The sequence below is a fragment of the Panthera pardus genome, unplaced genomic scaffold (assembly GCF_024362965.1).
Source record: "Panthera pardus isolate Hobbes unplaced genomic scaffold, ASM2436296v1 HiC_scaffold_6, whole genome shotgun sequence".
Taxonomy (NCBI): Eukaryota; Metazoa; Chordata; class Mammalia; order Carnivora; family Felidae; genus Panthera; species Panthera pardus.
The window spans coordinates 107,294,705-107,315,307 of NW_026526991.1; the positions used below are offsets into that span (position 1 = coordinate 107,294,705).

The window sequence follows — 20,603 nt, forward strand, 5'->3', positions numbered from 1 at the left end:
TGTTTATTGAGCATCTTTGATACACTCAACTAGCTACTTTTGATGGGGAGGACAACATAACTCCTGCCTTTAAGGTGTTCCTATTTGTAGGAATGTTTAAACACATGCACACTCACACATATCTAGAATCCAACATAGAAAGGGATAAACATAACAGAAGAAGTAATGGAATATGCTATGGGAATTTAGGAGAGAAAGAAATATATAATTAGTAATAGTCATTAGCCTTTACTGAGCATTTACCATGTGCTTGGGAGTTAGCTTAATCATGATTCTCAGTTTTTAGGATCTTATAAGACAGACAACAACAGTTCAGCTCATAATTTAATAGTGGGTAAAATTTAGTACTCTGGTCAAAGCAGCTCATTTCTTGCAGAAAAGCTATGAATTTGCTTGGAGTGACTTGATGATTGGTTGTCAGGTGCCTGAGAAAAGTGGGATGGGAGAGTGGATTTCATATTTCAGCAGGGATTGACCTCTGCTGGGGAAAGTGAATGGAGGTTTAATAATGTGGCCAAAATATGAAGTATAAAGAGAGGGGCTCCTACCAAGGCCAGACCCAGTTGCCCTCTCCATCTAGAGAGTAGGGGAAATCTACTACCCTTCAACATCACTGTGGCCACCAAAAGGCCACAATGGCAAAGAGGCAGCCAGAACCCTGACATCATTTTGTACATTCTGGGCTTACAAGTAGGAAGAGGGAGTAATGATAAATGGATCAAGAAAGAGATTTGAAAATAATGGTGTGAAAGTCATGCACACAGAGCAGTAGAAACAGAAACAGCTTTAGTATTGAGCACCTGCTGTATACCAGGAGCTTTATGGCTTTATGTATGTTATTTCATTTAATTCTCCAGTGACCACCTGGGCTTTGATGGAGCTAGAAACAGGTTACCAGAGCAGAGGCTCAACAACTTGCTCAGGCACAGGCATAGGCACATGAGAAGCAGAGCTGAGCTTGGAGCTATTCCTCTTTCCAATGAGCCCAGCAGTCTCCTGGGTTTAGGGTAACTGCAGTCAACTAAATCCCAACCAGGTGCCTTTCCTGCCTGGGTCAGTCCTTCCTGGCAGCTGGTGTTTGGCAGCTGGAAGACAATGAAAGTTTGGGGGAATGGCGAACATTTTGTCTAGCAGCACGTTTACATTTCTTTCCTAAGCAGCTGGAATTATAATGGCCAATCTTACAGAGTGTAGGAGTGCCTTTGGTAATAGGACCGCCTCCCGCCTGGAGCCTCTAGGAACCCAACCTCACTATTCCCACTGCGCTGTGCTCTACCCAGCCGAAGCTGGACCCAGAGGCGGGGCGGGGCCACCGCGGGTGCCCAGAGATTTGAGCCGTGGGTGGGCGGAGAGGAGCAATTGTGACCTGTCCCGGTCCCTCCCCTCCCTGGGCACTGTGATGCTGCAGGGCAGCTGCTGGCCCAGCATGTCTGTCCCTGGCCCCCTCCCACCCAGTGTGTCACAACAGCGGAGGCGGCTGTATCTGGAGCAGTTGGGGTGGGCAGGCCCAGCTGGGAGGCGAGCGGGCGAGGAGAGCAGCCGCGATGGTGAGCTTTTCCAGGGCCTGGGGCCGCCGGCCGGGGATCTGGGGCGTAGGGCTGGCACCCAGCCGAGAGCCATATCTACGCGGAGGCTAACGGATCCATCGCTTTGGATCTGCAAACCTTGAAGTCTCCTGGGGTGTCAGCTCAGGGTCGCGGGGGCCGTACCCTCCGGCGGACGGCAGCCCGTGTCAGTACCCTAGATATAGAGACCTGGGACAAGTCGCCCCTCAAAGGGACCTAAGGGACATTTGCGCACACAGGTGAGGAGAGGGAGGACATGGGAAGCCGGCGCAGAAGAGGTGAGATTCTGAGGGATCCCCAGACAGGCAGCTCAGAGACTAGAGTGGGCTAAGTAGGAGACAGTCCAGGGATTCCAGATGGGTGGGCTGCGCACGGGCGGCTAGGGGAGTGGGTGCAGTCAGTCCCTAAACACAATGAAATGTGACAGAGCCCCAGAATATGACAGAGGACTTAAGACGTCACAGTCTCCCTAGGCTTGAGGTCGTTTTCCTTACTGTCTCTGGACATTTGCTTGGGTTTGGGGCACTTAAACTTGAGCGCGCTCAGCTTCGCAGACACCGGGCACCTACGCCAACTCCCGTTTTTCCAGCGGTCAAAGTCAGAAGGACTTTGGCACACAGAAGTCTCCCTCCGGAAGGCCAGGGGACCTCACACTTCTCTTTTTGTTTACTATCGTGGTTAGGGGTTCAGCAGCAGCTCCTTTCTCCCTCCCCCACATCTACCTTTTTTGCAGATGCAGATCTTACTCGTTGGAGAGGGGCTTTCCAGACCCTCTAGAATCCCTCCCATCCGCCCTCCCCTCCTCCCGCCCCGGGCCGCCTGGAGCCCCGGGGGTGGGTAAATTCGTCCCCAATCCATTTCCCAGAACGCCTGAAAACCCAGAACCTCCTTGTTCAGAGCCCTGCCATTTTGGCAGCGGGGAGGTAGGTTGGAAAGGTTGGGTGGGGGAGGGGGACAGAATAAGCAAGTCTCATAAGCCAAGGTCAGGTTCTCTGGGCACTCTTGCTCTAGGTGTCAGTGACCGAGAAAACTCCCCTCCTCCCCTGGCTTCTGCTCATTTTGGAAAGTGCCCAGGGCCTTCTGGCTCTGGCTCCAGCTCTGCTGTTCCTAGCTAGAGGTCTGCCAGCAGCCCTCTCTCACCAGCATACTCCCAGACACACCTGGGAGCTTGAAGAACGTGGGGGCCATAGTGGCCAAAGGAATCCACTCCTGCCTGATGCCCCTGCTGTGAGGCCAAAGAAGCCCAGAGGAGAATTTTGACTCCTGGCTCTGTAGCTAGCTATGTGACTTCAGGAAGGTCATTTAACCTCTCTGGGCTGGTTTTCTCATCTACAAAATGAAGAGGGGTTATGGCTCAAATTGCAAGGCTACCCCTAGCTTTACTATTTTAAGCTTTTTGTTGTGGAGAATTTCTTTTTTATTTTATTTTATTTTTTATTTTTTATTTTTTTTTCAATATATGAAGTATATTGTCAAATTGGTTTCCATACAACACCCAGTGCTCATCCCAAAAGGTGCCCTCCTCAATACCCATCACCCGCCCTCCCCTCCCTCCCTCCCACCCCCATCAACCCTCAGTTTGTTCTCAGTTTTTAAGAGTCTCTTATGCTTTGGCTCTCTTCCACTCTAACCTCTTTTTTTTTTTCCTTCCCCTCCCCCATGGGTTTTTGTTAAGTTTCTCAGGATTATTGTGGAGAATTTCAAACATATAAAAAGGAGAGAGAACGGTATAATGAACTCCTGTATATGCCTTATTCAATTTCAACAATTATCTACTTATGACAAGTCTTTGCTTCATATTTGTCCCCCCTTTGCTCACTTCCCATTATTTTGAAGCAAATCCTAGGCAGGATACTCAAGATTTGATATTTAATATTTATGTCTAGTATGTAGTGCTTTATAATTTTCAAAGTGCTTTCTCGTGCATGTTTTAATACTGACCTGAATGCCATAGTGACTCTCAGTGTGGAGCCTAAAGTAGGCTTATAAGGGAGTCAAGGATCGTAAAAATGTGGCCCTGTGAGCAAACTTTGATGTATTTTCAATAGGCAAGTTTCTAAAAATATCCAGGAAATAAAAATTCTAAACAGTAAAACTGTACTTTAAAAGTGGCTGCTTAACTGAAAACCTGTGGTTGAATATTTTGAAAAGAGTATCTTTTATTTTGAAACTGACTTTTATATAGCAGGTTCTGTTTAAAATATTTAATCACATGGATAGCATTGTCTTAATGGGAAAACACTTATTGACCATTTCCCACTCATAGAACCTCTTCTTAAAAATCTCTTGACTCATTCCTTAAAGGCTAGAATGACACATCTAATAAACCTAGAACCCAAAGAATCCCACTCTTGCAGGAAGGGCTTCACTTCCTCCAACAGGTTAAGTTTCAGGCACCCATTCCCCAGGCTCCCCTTCCCTTGTGGGGGTTGAGGGGAAGTCTGCCTCTGTGTTAAGAAGAATTAGCTACAACATTTCTGTAGGTTCTGAGTAAGAAATGTATAACTAATCCTATAACTGAGCATTCCCATCTGCTCCTAGTGTCCCTCCAGTGAGCAGTTCTCCTGGGAACTGAGACTATGACATCTTTTGGGAAAAGTGTTATGGAGACTCCTGGTCAAGTGCCCCAAGCCAAGACCATGTCAATGATACCAGAGCACAGAGAAAGTGTATGTGGTTTTTTTGGGAGGTGAGAACATCTGCAGCATAGCCCCCTTCTCTGCATTCCTTCTGAACTGGGGAGCGCCAGTTTGGATGGGAATAGGCATAAAGTGGCAACAAAGAGCCTGTTTCGTGGCAAAAATGGACAGCTAGAGGGGAGGGGAGAATGGGGGTGGGGTGGACACTGCTTCCGTGTCTGCAGTCCTCTGCCAACTGCCCCCTTGCAGGCAGGCATGGCTGAGCTTTGCAGGGTCCGTACTTCTATTCTGACCTCAGAGCACTGTTGGAGTCACTGCTGCACTGCCTTTCCCATCACAAAGTGCAGGTTTCCCCAGAGGTAGTGGGGTACATGCCTCTGAACAGCAGAGGAGCCAGATGAACAGAATTTGCTTTGGCAGTGGCTTGGGCAAAGGTGCCAGTTAAATGAGGAGGAGTTTTCATAGGAAGCTTCCAAGCTCAGGTCAGGCCCTGAGCTAAATGGCTAATGCTGTTGCTGAGTGTCTTTTCTGAGAGTGCTCCTGAGTGACCTTGAGAGGAAGATGAAAAGTTAAAAATAAGTTCTGAGGGGGAAATAGCTGGGGAATTCAGGACCAGTGATAGGGGGGTGGGTGGGAATCTTGGGGGCAGAAGTAGACCAACTGCTCCTTTTCCCTTTGGCCACCAAGGGACCAGTTGTGCTATCTGTGGCCTTTGTGGTTGACATTTCCTCTGTCTGTGTCTTGCTATTAGAATTTGTCCCAGATAATGAACTGTGGAAGAGAATGGGAAAATGGAGTGGGCAGTGTGCATCAGATTAAAACTCCTTAACTGTCTCTCACACTTGCTCCCGAAGTCAGCTAAAGCTTAAGGGCCTTCTGACATTAATGGCTCTCTAATGCTGGGAGTCTACTTACCAAACATGCCTGCTACTCTTAAAGTTGGTCTATGTCATCCCTATTGCTGCCCTAACTGCAGTACCTATAATCTGAGCCCCCTCTCTTGAGCCACTTTCACTTACTGATGTTAATTTAGGTCAAGTCTTTGTTCTTACTGTTTCTGGCTTGCTATCTATTCTTTGTTCTGAGGGATTCCAAATGTGCTCTAATTGAAGGGCTTTGAGCAGAGATAACTCAATCTTTTACAAATAATATTTCTTCTTTAATTATTCCTCCATAACACTGTGGATCTACTTTTTGTTTGCTATCTCTGACCTAGATCCTAAAATATAGGTAATTTATTAGCCCAGCCTGACAACTAGACATAATCTGGTGTAATAATATGCTTCCTGAAAGCAACTGTGTGACATTTGACCACATTGGTAGTCAGGGGATGTGGACTGGTCTCAGATTTTCATGTGGCATATACTGCTGGTCTGTGTTATTTCCTCTCCTAGACAATATGCCAGTTTTACTATTTTATGGTACTTCAAAATAACTTTTGAAGCTACAAAACCTCCTTCTATAGAGGATCCTAGAGCTGATCTTAGTCCTTTGGCAGTAAAACAAAAGGGAATGACTAATATTGAAATAGAAATTATATAATATTGATATAAGAAAAGGTTTCTTATAGTGGAATTATAAAAGGGCTGTAAAGTTCTAGAATTTCTTTTTTGATGTTCTGCAAAACATAGGCTCCCCTCTCAAAGGAAGATGATAGTAGGTGGCACAGATTTCTCATCCACTCTGCCTTTCATGAGCTGACACTTCAGGCTAACTGAGTGGTTGGCGAGACCTGTCCTAAAATTTCCTGCCTCTTGTTCACCATGCTCCTAAGCCCAACTAAAATGATCATGTTGGCATGTCTAAATTCATCAAGGTCTCTGCAAATATTCCTCTTCCAGGAAACCAAGCCAGAGTTGTTTTTTTTCTCCTTTGAACTCCCATTGTCTTTTAGGCATTGGCTACTCTCTTGTCAGATTATAAGACACCCCCCCGCCCCCAGGATAGAGTTCTTATTCTAATCATTCATATATATTTATTGAGCACCCAGTACATTCAAGCACTGTGCTTGATGCTGGGGATGTAGTGAATAAACAAGGGTTCCTTGCCCTCATAGAACTTACTCTCTCTGCTAGGAAAGTCAGAGAACTGAATAAGCAACTATAATGTGGTATGATAAATGCAACAATAGGGAAGAAGAGGATTGCAGGAGCACATAGTAGGGGCTCTTTGCTGCTTTGTGGTTTTCCAGACTTCCTGTAAGAAGTGAAATTTAATGAATAGGATGAGTAGGACTTAGCTCAGTACCTTTTGGTACCTTTTTGTACATAATAACACAATAAATATTTGTTGTAGGAATGGACAGAGTGGGTAACTTTTGTAGTTATCCCAGCGCTAGGTCTGTGTAAGGGTGTGTCATACTTTTCTTGAGGAAAGGAATTCCTCTGTTAGGTCTCTCTGTCTCCCTCATCTTCACCCCCTGGATTGCTGGGAGAGAGGTCCAGTAGCATACAGGGGACCCCCTTTCCATCACAGCATACCTAGGGCACAGAAGTGGTCTGAGCTCTATAAGCCCAGATTCAAAATAGAACTGAGAGAGAGAAATAGTGTGTGAGAGAAAGCATGAGCTCTGATTGGCTAGAGAGGGGAATCTGAAATCTGAGTTTGGAGCAAATGTATGACTTAAATATCCTTTGCTGGGTCAGCTTACTCTGTACCTCAACCCATTCCCTCCCCTTGCACACACCAGCCCTGAGAAACAGATCATTGGTTCTGTCAGAGAAGGATGACCCATTTTCAAAAAGGCCACCACCATAAGACATTCTCAGTTTCTCTCTCCCTGGAGCTTTTTTCTGTTTGGAGTTTTGCTATACAAGCTTGGCCTGGCTATACACAATCAGGCTTGCATTGATGTAGATGTTGGCACAACCCAGGGCCCTGGAAGTTCAGAGTGCAAGTGAGGCAGGAGGTTGTGTGGTGTAAAAGAAACAACTCAGCTGAGGTCAGAAGACCTGGATTCCAGTCTGGGCTCTTGCTAAAGAACTGTGAAATCTTGAATCTGTCCTTTTACTTTTCTGAGCCTCTGAGTTTTAATCTGTGAAATGGGAAGGGAATCCTATTTGGTGATCCACAAGGCCAGTCTAATTCTAGTATCCTAAACATTTGGAGTTGGCAAAACGTCCCTGGTTATCCCAGGTAGGTGACCTTTCTTGGACATGATAGGTGGCCTCCTAAGGCCTGGGTCCGCTCTGTGTTTATCTATGTAGAACTTCCAGGCAGGAAGATGGGGATGGTGATTGGGTAGAGTGGCTGGAGAAGGATAGCTCAGTGCTCTGATAAATTAGGTTCTTAGTAAATGTTAGTTGAATAAGTGACCAAGTGAACTGGGACAGGAAGAGCCTGATCCCTTCAGGATAAGGTAATTATGGTGAGTGGAGTCCTTACTCCCATTCTTCCTTGTTCCTTTCTTTAATTATTTTCTTCTTAGTATGAAAATTTTCAAACTTTTCAAATGCTATTGAATAGCATTATAATGGAGCTATGCATCTATTAGCTAGCTTTAATAATAATAATAATAATAATAATAATAATTTTTGTCATATTTACTTTGCCTGCTGTATTTATTGAAGTATTTTAAAGTAAAATACAGACTCATTGACATTTTGCCCCAAATGCTTTAGAAATTTACTTACTAAAAATAAGTAAATTGTCATATTTAACTGCATTTTCATTATCATGCTTAACAAAATTAATCAATTTCTATATTTATCCCCCAAATAATTTTGATTTGTTCAAAACAGAATTCAGGCAAAGTGCACATACTACATGTGAATGTTATGTTTCTTAAGTTCCTTTGATGTGGAACAAAGATATGATCTCTTCTATCATCCTTATTTTTCATGAACTGAAAAGATTGGATCAGTTGTCCTGTAGAATGTTTCACCTTCTGGATTTATTTTACTGTTTTCTCCTGATGCCACTTAACATCACTCTGATCCTTGTGTTTTCTAAAGTGCGGAAACTAAATCTAAAGTGTTTAATAGATTAAGGCTGAGTATTTTTGACAAGAACCCCTCATGGGTGGTGTTGTGTATGTTATGTTGCATCACATCAAGAGGTCTATAATGTCTGGTTTTCTCACTATTGGTAGTGTTAAGATTGATCCCAGTGTTAGGCTGGTAACTGTTGTTAGTTACCTCTCCCCACCCCTGTAACCTGTAAGTAACAGTGATTCTTTGGCGCTATATGAATATCCAATTCTTTTCCAATCAGCCTTTCACTTAATGGTGTTGGCATCCTTGTCCAAATCAATTATGTAATTAGGAACTGTAATGTGGCAACATTTCTTGATATAATATCCTTTTCATTGATTAGTTGGGATTCTTTAGTTCTCCCTCATCAACAGGGCTGTTTGAATGGGCACAAATGAGTTTTATTTCTGTTTTCTTTTTTAAATAACACTAAGGAGTTGTGGACTTAAAAAAATGTTTATCTATTTATTTTGTGTGAGAGAGATAGTGAGCCAGGGAGTGGCAGAGTGAGAGGGAGAGAGAATCTCAAGCAGGGTCTGCACTGCCAGTGGAGACTGACATGGGGCTGGATCTTATGAACCATGAGATCATAACCTGAGCCAAATTCCAAAGATGGATGCTTAACTGACTAAGCCACCCAGGCACCCCAAGGAGTTGTGGATTTTTACATATATACCCTGCTTCAATCAAGTACCATTATTTTTATTTTTGATGCTCATATTGTCTCATCTTTGGCAATGGGAGCCTCTTCAAGTTGATTCTGAGATAACTTTTGACATCACTCTAGTCTGTGTTAGCTTCTGTGCTTTCAGGCACCAAACAATTTTCTGGGCTCATCTTGTACATTGCTTGCCCCAGACTTAGAATTCTTTATTTCTCCCAGGAGCTCTGGTTCTGTTAGTGGGGAATGGCATTGGGGGATTTTCATTTTCTCTTGATTAGCATAGCCACTTTTGGGTTTTGGAAGACTGTCAGTTATTTTGGAGTCTATTTTATATTTCTAATTACTCTTGTAAATTATCTTAACAGGGAAAATAGCTCTTCCTAAGGCGTGTGTGTGTGTGTGTGTGTGTGTGTGTGTGTGTGAGAGAGAGAGAGAGAGAGAGAGAGCGAGAGAGAGAGAGAGAGAGAGACAGAGAGAGATTTTGTGAAGACTGGCATATTTATTAGTGTGTGTGATATTAAAGGGGATATCAAGAGAGGCTGATATCATTGATATCAACATATTGGTAGTCTTCTGGTCCCAAAGAGCCTTTACTCTTCCTCATATGATCTTTGATATTTCTGAAATATCCCTGTGTTCTTGCTGGAAAATCTCAGGGTGTTCCAGAAGGGAAGGCTGACTGGAAAGCAGACAGCATCACAGATAGGCCCAGAAGATAGTTGGAGTGTAGTGGTGGTTGGGGGTGGGGGGCAAGGTTCAGAAGGCTGAGTGTCAGAGCCACAGAGAATGCTGTCACCTAGAAGGATGATACACAGGATCAGAGTCCTTTTAGGCCTCTACAATGTCCCCTCAGTTTTAGACACCTCCTTAGGAAGTCATGTCTTCATGGATGTGAAAGATGTGGACTGATTGATACTACACTGATTTGGGGGTGGTTCCTGGGTGTAGGGTGCTTTTTTAAGGTCTGAATTGAGACATAAGGTGAAGGCAGAAAATAAACCTCACAGTAAAGGTGAGTGGAATGGGGACCTAAGGTCTCTAACTTTCTACCTGTGCCTCCTCTGTGTGGAGAATAAAGCTACAAGGTAGTATCATAAAGAAAATGATAATGGCTAAGGCAAAAACAACAATAATCATGGCTAAATTATTATTTTAAGATGAGGGGAAGTTAAGTAACTCAGCCAAATTCACACAGCACAGCAAGTAAATTGTGAAGGCAAAATTCAAACCCTGGGGTATGGACAACTTTGTGAGTGAAGCCTTTCTCTGGCCACCAGACTCATGGAAATATAGCTGGGTTGTATTCCCAGATAGGGCTATGTTCCAGTTTGGCTGCTGTGAACATCTGTGCTCTATGCTCCCTAAGGCAAGGGCATAGAGACAGGTGTAGGGTAGGGACACAGTTCTAAAATTGAATTAGGGAGTAATGGGTCCTAACACCTCTGGATTTTTGAGGTGTTACTTAGGGTAGCTGCCCTGCTCCCATGCCCAGAGAACCTCCAAGTTCCCTTTGACTCCATGCGTTTCAATGCCCGGCCACATTCTCTGGAGGCTCTGCTCCTGGCTTGGTTTATTCAGTGCTAGAAATGCCAGGTTGGGTCATGGATAAGAATAGAAACCCACAGACCAAGCACATGCTCCCCTGCTAGGCTCTTGCGGGCACCATGGGCACAGAGCCACTTTCTGCTGGCCACTGCTTCCTCACAGTTGGGATATATGGAGGTGATGAAGCCATACCTCCTAGTAAAACCCCATAGTCAATTTCTTTACACAAGCACACACACATATTCATAGTCTCTCTGTTCTCTCTCTCTCACACACACACGCACACACACACACACCCTCATCCTCAACTATTAGTACTAGGACAAATCAAGTTGTGGCTTCACGCCAGAGTAACAGGAAGTAAGGACTTTCTAAAGGTCAGCTTTAATATGTGGCCTGACATAGATAAGGGAGCAGGTTATGGTGGCTACAAAGAAAATCTCCAACTTCTCAGTTCAGGAAGAGCCCAATTTAAACACTCCCAATTTTTCCTTGCTGGTGTAACAATCCTTTCTTCATCCTACATTTATAACCAGAACACTAAAGACATGATACCTACTTAGAAAGTATATCCCTTCCATGAGTGTTATCTGCTTTATGATATTCTGAGACTCTGTGTGTGTGTGTGTGTGAGAGCAAGAGAGGAAGGGAGGGAGATGGGGAGAGTATAGAGAGAGAGGATGCTGTCCAGGATGATTAGGGCCTAGGCATGAATATGAATGCTGCCACTGTGTATGGTAGTGAATATACAGAGTTTCTGCTCTTATCATTGGTTCATCCTTTGACCTCCATCAATATAGGAATTTCATGGTTTGGAATGAGCCTCTTGTTTTATCAGTGCAGCTGCCCTTTTTCCTTTTCTTGGCACAAAGGAAAACCCTAAAAACAAACTTTAGAGCAAATCACAAAACTGTGATTCTTCCTCAGAGCCAAGTCTCAGTCCAGATGCAGTGGTGCTCAGACACTTGACACTTCAGACTCCCATCTGGTTCTAGATGACATGGTTGGAGGGATGGAGATCTTGAGGATTGAATGCCAGGGAGAGACAAGTCCTCAGATGTGCAGGATATAGCACAAGGGCATGACCAAAGCCTGGGACTCTCTGACCTTGATTCTTCACTCTCTCCACAGCGGGAGTGCATATCAGTCCACGTGGGTCAAGCAGGAGTTCAGATTGGCAATGCCTGCTGGGAGCTCTTCTGCCTGGAACACGGCATCCAGGCAGATGGCACCTTTGGTGTCCAGGCCAGCAAGGTCAATGATGATGACTCATTCACCACCTTTTTCAGTGAGACTGGCAATGGGAAACATGTGCCTCGGGCTGTTATGGTAGATTTGGAGCCTACTGTTGTCGGTGAGTACGGGCTAGGATCCTTTCCACAGAAAACAACATGAAGCTGCAGAGGCTTTGGTTCATGGTAGCTAAGGAAGCAGAATCTCTAATTGCAAGATGGGAGTGGCTCAACCAGAACCTTTCCACTGCACATGACTTCTGTTACCTCCTTGAAATCTCCACAGTCTTGTAGAGTCTCACAATAGTAATCACAGATCCCTGTTCCCCCATTACAGCTCTAACCTATGCAGAACAAAATACCCTGGACTTAACCCCCTTAAATCTGCTGAGAAAGATCCAAATTGTCAAGATTCTTTACTATAAACCAAGAGCAAAAAGTAAAAAATAATTTTAGAAATTATAAGAAGTCTCCAAATAGTCCATTTCCCAAAGTATAGGTTTCTGATTCTATAATAATTACAGTCTTTTCTCATGGGTGTGGTGTAACCTTGTAGTATCATGCACACAAAATAGAATAACAGATGACATATTTTCTTATAGCCAGAGGTTGCTGTAGTTCTAGACTGAACCTCTTCTGGATCATAGAAAACAAGAATTCTGACTTGTGTTGGAGCAGGATTTTTGGTGCCTCACCTTTCCTGTAAATCCCCCTCTGCCCCCACCATCACTTCCCCCTGGGTTTGACTCCTGAGTCAATCCTCCACTCAACATCAGGATTTCCTCAGCTTCAAGGCTGACTCACCAAGCAAGGGATGGTTAAGTTTCACAGAGATATCTGGGCAAATGTCTGTAATGCCTGAACACTAATTTCTAGGGGCAACAGACTACAGGTACACAATCCTGTACTTTGTACTTTGTACTTTATACAAATACAAAATGTGCAGATTACCCTCCCAGGCTACTATGCAAATGGGTGATTTCCTTTGGGGGGGGGGGTGTGTAGAGGAACTATGAATAAAAGAGGGCATGCAGTTGGGGCTTGATACATCTTGGTCAGCCATATGTCCACTTTGTGTAGATCCTTGGAGGTGAGCGGAATAGCCACCCTCTTTAGGACTCCTACTCTTCTAGAACCTAGAGCATAGCTCTGCTTCATTGTCATTCTAAAATATCTCTAATGCCTGACATATATTAGGTTATGGTGAGACTATTGTTGAAAGAGCAGATCACCTTGAATCTTTCTTTGTATCCCTAGAACATTTTTTGAGAGAGAGAGAGAGAGAGAGATAATCCTAAGCAGGCTCCACACTTAGCACAGAGTCCCAACATGGGGCTCAATCCCACGACCCTGGGGACATGACCTGAGCCAAAATTAAGAGTTGGATGCTCAACTGACTGAGCCACCCAAGCACCCCTCCCTAGGACATTTTAATGCAAGTGAAATTGAGTTCAGGTTTTGGGTAACTTTGTAGCATGAAAGAAAAAACAAAAGGGACTGAGGGGTGAAAGTGGAAAGAAGGAGGGGCAATCAACTTTGGTGTTTTGTGAACGTTGTGAATCTAAGGCTTTGAAAAGTTCCAACCAGCAGAGCAGTTGTCTTCTCTTTGCCTCCTTGAGTCACAGACTTCTGATTCTATTAGTGCCTATGTTACTCTTGCATTCTTTTAAGCTTTTGCAGATTTATTATGGGGTTGTCTGGTTTTACCTCAGTAGAGTTTTATAGGTAGAGGAAATGGAGACCTAGAAAAGTGTTTTATGTTATTTAATGGGGAGGGATGCATCTCCTCTAGAAACAAGGTTGGAAGAGTTGATAGTTTCCATCCCTTGGTAGATGAGGTTCGGGCAGGAACCTACCGCCAGCTCTTCCATCCAGAGCAGCTGATCACAGGAAAGGAGGATGCAGCTAACAATTATGCCCGGGGCCACTACACAGTGGGCAAGGAGAGCATTGACCTGGTGCTGGATCGCATACGGAAGCTGGTAAGTATTAACAAAGGTGAGGAACTGGTAAATCAAGCTAAGATGGATAGGCCTAAGCCTGAACAGGATTAGTGGAGGCCTATGACCTCTGGCTACAGGACAGAACTCCTATGATTTGGGAATTTCTGCTTGTGCTCTGTAGGAAACATTCACAGGATGATGCCTCTTCCTCCACCTGGACATCATGGACTACCCTATAGGCTGACGCTCTACTAATTCTTATTGATGCTCTATGATAGTGTTTGGGGGAAATTCTAAGTATAAGGAAGGCTTGATGTTTGCTTGTTGGAAGCCTAAGTTAACAAAGAATTTAGCTTGGAAGAGAAGAGGAAGAGATCATTGATGCATTTGAGCACTTACAAATGCCATTACAAATGTCAATTGAATATATTCCTTCACTTAATTCCCTTAATGATACAAAGGAAGTCACTTCCCTGTACTTTACAGATGAAGAAATTGAGGGCATGTGGTTTAATAATTTAGCCTGGGTCACACAACTAGGATTTGAATCAGGTTGGTTTGACTAGAAAGTTCTGAGTTGTGGGGTGGGTCACTTTGTCTGTTTGAGCTTTCATTTCCTTATCTTTACAATGGAAATGTTTGGACTTGATTAGTGGTTCTGGAGAGCTAAAGGTACCAAATTTTTGTTTATGTTCGCTTTGTCTATTTAGTGGAGGGCTCATAGGGGTTGTCTGTCTCAAAGCTGTCTATGGGCCCACAAAGTTCAGAACTTTCTAAGACTGTGTGAATTCATTTAGTTCCTTTTTTTTCATGATTGAAATTAGTTTTATTTCTTTTCTTTTTTCTTTTTAAATATAATTTATTGTCAAGTTGGCTAACATACAGTGTATAGAGTGTGCTCTTGGTTTTGGGGGTAAAATCAGTGATTCATCACTTACATACAACACCCAGTGCTCATCCCAATAAGTGCCCTCCTCAATGCCCAACACCCATTTTCCCCTCTCCCCATCCCCCCATCAACCCTCCAATAAGCAACAGTTTGTTCTCTGTATTTAAGTGTCTCTTATGGTTTGCCTCCCTCCCTCTCTGTTTGTAACTATTTTTCCCCCTTGCTTTCCCCCATGGTCTTCTGTTAAATTTCTCAAGTTCCACATATGAGTGAAAACATATGATATCTGTCTTTCTCTGACTGAGTTATTTCACTTAGCATAGTACTTTCCAGATTCATCCACGTTGCTGCAAATGGCAGGATTTCATTCTTTCTTATTGCCAAATAGCATTCCATTGTATATATAAACCACTTCTTCTTTATCCATTCATCAGTTGATGGACATTTAGACTTTTTCCATAATTTGGCTATTGTTGAACGCTGTATTATAAACATTGGGGTACATGTGCCCCTATGTATCAGCATTCCTGTATCCTTTGGATAAATTCCCAGTAGTGCTATTGCTGGGTTGTAGGGTAGTTCTATTTTTAATTTTTTGAGGAGCCTCCACACTGTTTTCCAGAGTGGCTGCACCAGTTTGTATTCCCACCAACAGTGCAAGAGGTTTTCCATTTCTCCACATCCTCGCCAGCATCTGCTGTTTCCTGAGTTGTTAATTTTAGCCACTCTGACCAGTGTGAGGTGATATCTCATTGTGGTTTTGATTTGTATTTCCCTGATGATGAGTGATGTTGAACATCTTTTCATGTGTCAGTTGGCCATCTGGATGTCTTCTTTGGAAAAGTGTCTTGAATTTACTTAGTTCTGGTAAGAGCTAACATTGAGTGCTTACTATGTGTCAAGTCCTTGCTCAACATATTATGCTATCTCATTTCATAATCACAATATCCTTGTGAGATGAATATTTTTTACTGCCCTACTTTAGTCAGGAAGAAACAGAAGTCTGGAGGTGTTCAATAACTTGCTCACGTTTTTACAACTGGGAAATGGTAAAATTGATATTAAAACTCGGGTTCTCTGATTCCATTTATATTTCTGAAATTGGTACCCAGAGCCACCTTTCAAGACTGGGCTGAAATATATAATCGGCAGTTCCCACAAAACCAATGACAAGGGCAGGGAAAATGGAGAAGGAGTTGGGGCTTTCAAAGAGTAAGGTTATTAACCACTGTCATTCTGAAACTCTTATTCCTGGTTCAACCAAGCCACTGGGCTAGAAACTTCCACATACCTCGTAGCATGTACATGTGCAGTTTGCCACCCTATATATTTCAGCTAGTCCTCCCAAGATCAATCCATCTCCTTTTATCTTACTTCTTTAAGGCTGTTTCAATTTTACCTACATAAAAATGTTGAGGAGTGGAGTGGGGCAGCCAGAGAGGATTGCCTGCCTTTGTTCACATGAGGGTATTCTCATAAACATGTCCTCTGGTTTCTTCCCCTTCTCTACTCTCTCCAGACAGATGCCTGCTCTGGCTTGCAAGGCTTCCTGATCTTCCACAGTTTTGGTGGGGGCACTGGCTCTGGGTTCACTTCTTTGCTGATGGAACGCCTCTCCCTGGATTATGGCAAGAAATCCAAGCTAGAGTTTGCTATCTACCCAGCCCCTCAGGTCTCCACTGCAGTTGTGGAGCCCTACAACTCCATTCTGACAACCCATACCACACTGGAACATTCAGATTGTGCTTTCATGGTGGATAATGAAGCCATCTATGACATCTGCCGCAGAAACCTAGATATTGAGCGCCCTACCTATACCAACCTCAACCGCCTCATCAGCCAGATTGTGTCCTCCATCACTGCCTCTCTCCGCTTTGATGGGGCCCTCAATGTGGACCTCACTGAGTTCCAGACCAACCTGGTGCCCTACCCCCGTATCCACTTCCCACTGGTCACTTATGCACCCATCATATCTGCCGAGAAAGCCTATCATGAACAACTCTCTGTGGCTGAGATAACGAGCTCCTGCTTTGAACCCAACAGCCAGATGGTGAAGTGTGACCCAAGACATGGCAAGTACATGGCCTGCTGCATGCTCTATCGGGGGGACGTCGTGCCTAAGGATGTGAATGTCGCTATTGCTGCCATCAAGACCAAGAGGACTATCCAGTTTGTAGACTGGTGCCCCACAGGCTTCAAGGTGAGAGCTGATGACTTAGGGAGGAGGTAGACAATTAGAGAAGCAGAAGATTACCAAGGATGGGAAAGGAGGATGTATAAATTCCAGGGTCTTAGGCATACAATTCCATGGGATCTTCAGATTTCATGGGATGATATGGGGAGAGGGGCTTAAGACAAAGATAGCATTAATTTCATTCATTCATTCATTCATTCATTCACTCACTCACTCACTCACTCATACATTTTAGGTAAGGAGAGACTTTATTTGAAAGAATTATGAAAAGAGAGAGGAAAAAAAAAGAAAAGAGAGCGGAGGACAATTGCAGTATTCAGAGGGGTACTACTACAGTAGGGAGAAGTCTCCTACTGCTCTTACCCTAACGTCTGTAAGCATCTCAAAGGTCAGAAGAAAAGAGCTTTTCTCTAATAGGGAGGAGTGTACAGGGTAGAAAGAACACATGTGGGCAAGTGCGATGAACAGGATGAATGGGTGGAAGTAGATGAAATCTGATAATAGATCAGAGAATGGAATTAACCAAATTATTCAAATTATCAGAGAGATATAATCCCATCCTTTAATAAAAGATGTGTTTCTCTTCCAATTTATCTTGAAAAAGTAAGTGTTCACCCTGTAAGTCTTAACTCAGTGAGGAAGAAATTTTATGGTTATTATAGGATTGTGAATCACTTATTTTGTGAAGCCCTGACATTTCCCATTAACTAGAAGTAAGCAGAAGCTGAGGAAGCCTGTTGTAGATCAGGTGTCCACAGTATGGAAAATGCCAGACTCTGAGGGTTAGTAAGGAGATACAACAGCCAGGGAAGACCCATGGATCTCAGGACTAGTGAATGTTGAATGTTAGAAGGCACTTCTTTGAGTTGCACTGGCAAGACATGCAGCTGGTTTTGTGCATGTGAACTGCTTGACCACTTTGTCCCGTGTTCCTATGGTCTTTAATCAGATTCTGCTATCAAAATAATTATCATCATTTACATTAATATTAATTAGTAACCTCCCAGTCATGCCTTTAATAATTCAGAGGTTTACTCAGCACCAGGGGTTGATGTACCAGTTGGTAGAGATACAGAGATGAGCATTCTGTGTTTTCCTGGTGGGACTTACAAAAACAAGGCACCATTTGCCAGTCTCTTGACTGACCTGTTTGCATATGAGGCTTTGATCTAGCTAATCTCCTTTGGTAGCATTCTTCCTCACTGCTATACTCCTAGCTACATACACAATCTTTCCTCTAGACTACACCCATTTTTAAAAATAATGTTGCTTACATTAAAAAAAATGTTTATGTATTTTGAGAGAGAAAGAGTGTGCATTCATGTGAGTGTCAGGAAGGGGCAGAGAAAGAAGGAAAGAGAATACCAAACAGGCTCTGTGCTGTCAGTGCAGCTTGATCTCGGATCATGACCTGAGCCAAAATCAAGAGTCAGATACTTAACTGACTGAGCCACCCATGCACCCCAAGACTACACCTATTGTTATGGGCCATTTCTGGTCATTCTGTGAAAACAATCAAGATCTTCCAAAATATGGAGTTCTTTTTAAAAAATTTAAATGTAAACAAACAATAAAACAAGCTAGTAGGAAAATGAATAGGAAAAAAGAAAAAAATGAGATGTGAGGGTGGTGGGGAAGTTAACAAAAAGGAGATGCCCCTCTTTCTATCTCTTATTTTAAGCTGAAGTTTGGGGATTATGTCCAGAAAGATAGGTAGTGCAGCATCTTTAGCTGCTTTTCAGAAAAGCATATGATTATTGAATTTCATCCTCTTGCATTCTTCCCAAGGGTGTTTGTCCCTACTTGAATCAGTTGAAGGAATAATTACTGTTTGAGAGAGGAGAGTTGGCTTCAGACACAAAGTTTTTTTTCTAGTCAGGGTCAGATTGAGCAAAATATGTGATGCAGTAAAGTTTATATTCATTGCCCTTCCCTTTCTCATTTTTGGTCCTTTGCCCTATCTTAGCATCACCTCCACCACCAAGATGCTACTTTTGTCTAAGAGGAATAATAGATAATTCTAAATTCATTTAATTGGCTACCCACCTTGGCTATATAGACTGCTGCAATTCCCACCTACATCTCTCAAGAAGACATATATTTTAAAGCTATGAATTTAAGAGGCTGACACTTAAGGCATGATGACCTGGGTAGGAGAGCTATTTTTTGGGTGTACTATGTTCTCAGTGTCTTATGGATATTATCACAGTTTGTTCCCTCAGACTTCTTCCAGTTGCTTACAGTTCCTGAGATTGACTTTGGTTTGGGGTATGTGTGTGGGGAGAAGGGAGATTTCTCAGATAGTACCCCTAATATTAGATTGGGCTAGGGTTAGCTTGGAGAACCTTGCCATGCTACCAGATCTTGGGAAGTAGGCTTGTCCAGGCAAGGGTTTTAATGAACTTTCTTTGATTGAAGGCCTTACTTTTATTCTAACAAGCCTACTCCCCTGAGACATGGGGACTGGCTAACATTAATCCCCAAGACCTTTTGAATTTTTAAATTTATTGCTCTGGAATATCTCTATGATCTTTTAATTTTTATTTATTTATTTTTTATTTTAGAGAGAGAGAAAGACAGTGTGAACAGGGGAGAGGGCCAAAGGGAGAAAGGGAGAGAGTGAGAGAATTTCAAGCAGGTTCAGCATGGAGCCCGTTGTGGGTCTCAATCCCACAACTGGGATCATGACCCAAGCCAAATCAAGAGTCGGACATGAGCCACCCAGGCATCTCACTTCCATGATCTTTTAAACAGCACTTTACCCTTGGCAGAGAAATTTCCCTAAATTTATTGAAAACTTTAGATGCCCACGTGGAAAAGAATAAACTTCAAGCCTAGAAATTAATTTGCCTCTAAAAGGGGATCTATTTTCCTTTTCAAGATAACCATGTATTGTACACCCCGTTAATATTGATCTCATTCGTTACCCTCATTTGTCTCCTTGAATCTCCCCACTACATTTCTACCTAATACCATCCCTATTCTCCTCTTCTTTCATAGTCTTTATTTTTTTCTAAGTTTTTATTTAAATTCCAGCTAGTCTTTTGCAGTTTTAGATTTCATAGCCCTTCCTCTTGAATTTGCCTGTACTCAATTCCACTCCACTTTTGATTTATCTTCAACACTCACCTCTCTCTGTTTCTTCAACCCTTTGATTCTCTCTTTTCATATCCAGGCCTGCTCCCATCCCCACACCCATGACTGTGTCTTGCTACCACATCATGTTACTAAGATAACCCCATTTTGAGTTGTCCTTTGGCTGCTCTGCATTTTCTTTTGTTGTCCCTCCTCTTTCTCTGTTCCTCAGGTGGGCATCAACTATCAGCCACCCACTGTGGTACCAGGAGGGGACCTGGCCAAAGTCCAGCGGGCTGTTTGCATGCTGAGCAACACCACAGCAATTGCGGAGGCCTGGGCCCGCCTGGACCACAAGTTTGACCTCATGTACGCCAAGCGAGCCTTTGTGCATTGGTATGTTGGAGAGGGAATGGAAGAAGGAGAATTTTCTGAGGCCAGGGAGGACCTGGCTGCTCTGGAGAAGGATTATGAAGAAGTGGGGACTGATTCATTTGAAGAAGAAAATGAAGGGGAGGAGTTTTAAATATACACATTCCCCTTGGTTGTGTCTCTTTATTTATGCTGATACACTCAAAGCACATTTAACTATTCCAAGAGTAACAGACTACACTCCTGTACCTAGCCTAATTTCTGTGTGTAAGGTGTATGACACCAGTGCCTATGAGTGACTGGGCCGAAAATGGATGCTGAGTTGTTCAGACACTCCTTTGGGTAAAAGTAGTTTTGTGTCATGAAAAAACTGAGTCTCTAGGTTAGGGTGAAGCCAAGTTACACTTTGTGAAGAGACCTAATCAGGATTTTAAATTCTAGATTAGGCTACGCTCACCCCAAAGCATAGTCTCCTGGCTGTGGAATGGTGAAACACTCAGGAAAGGAAAGATTT

The 20,603-nt window shown here is 43.3% G+C and overlaps 1 protein-coding gene across 1 annotated transcript; it reads left to right on the forward strand.

The window, feature by feature from the left end:
- Nucleotides 1-1,412: 1,412 nt before the first annotated feature.
- Nucleotides 1,413-20,261, forward strand: TUBA8 (tubulin alpha 8). The gene is made up of 5 exons (XM_019465105.2): nucleotides 1,413-1,547; nucleotides 11,516-11,738; nucleotides 13,450-13,598; nucleotides 15,968-16,648; nucleotides 19,950-20,261. The coding sequence occupies exons 1-5, from the start codon at nucleotides 1,545-1,547 to the stop codon at nucleotides 20,241-20,243; spliced, it is 1,350 nt and encodes a 449-aa protein (XP_019320650.1). The 5' UTR covers nucleotides 1,413-1,544; the 3' UTR covers nucleotides 20,244-20,261.
- The last annotated feature ends 342 nt before the right edge of the window (nucleotides 20,262-20,603 follow it).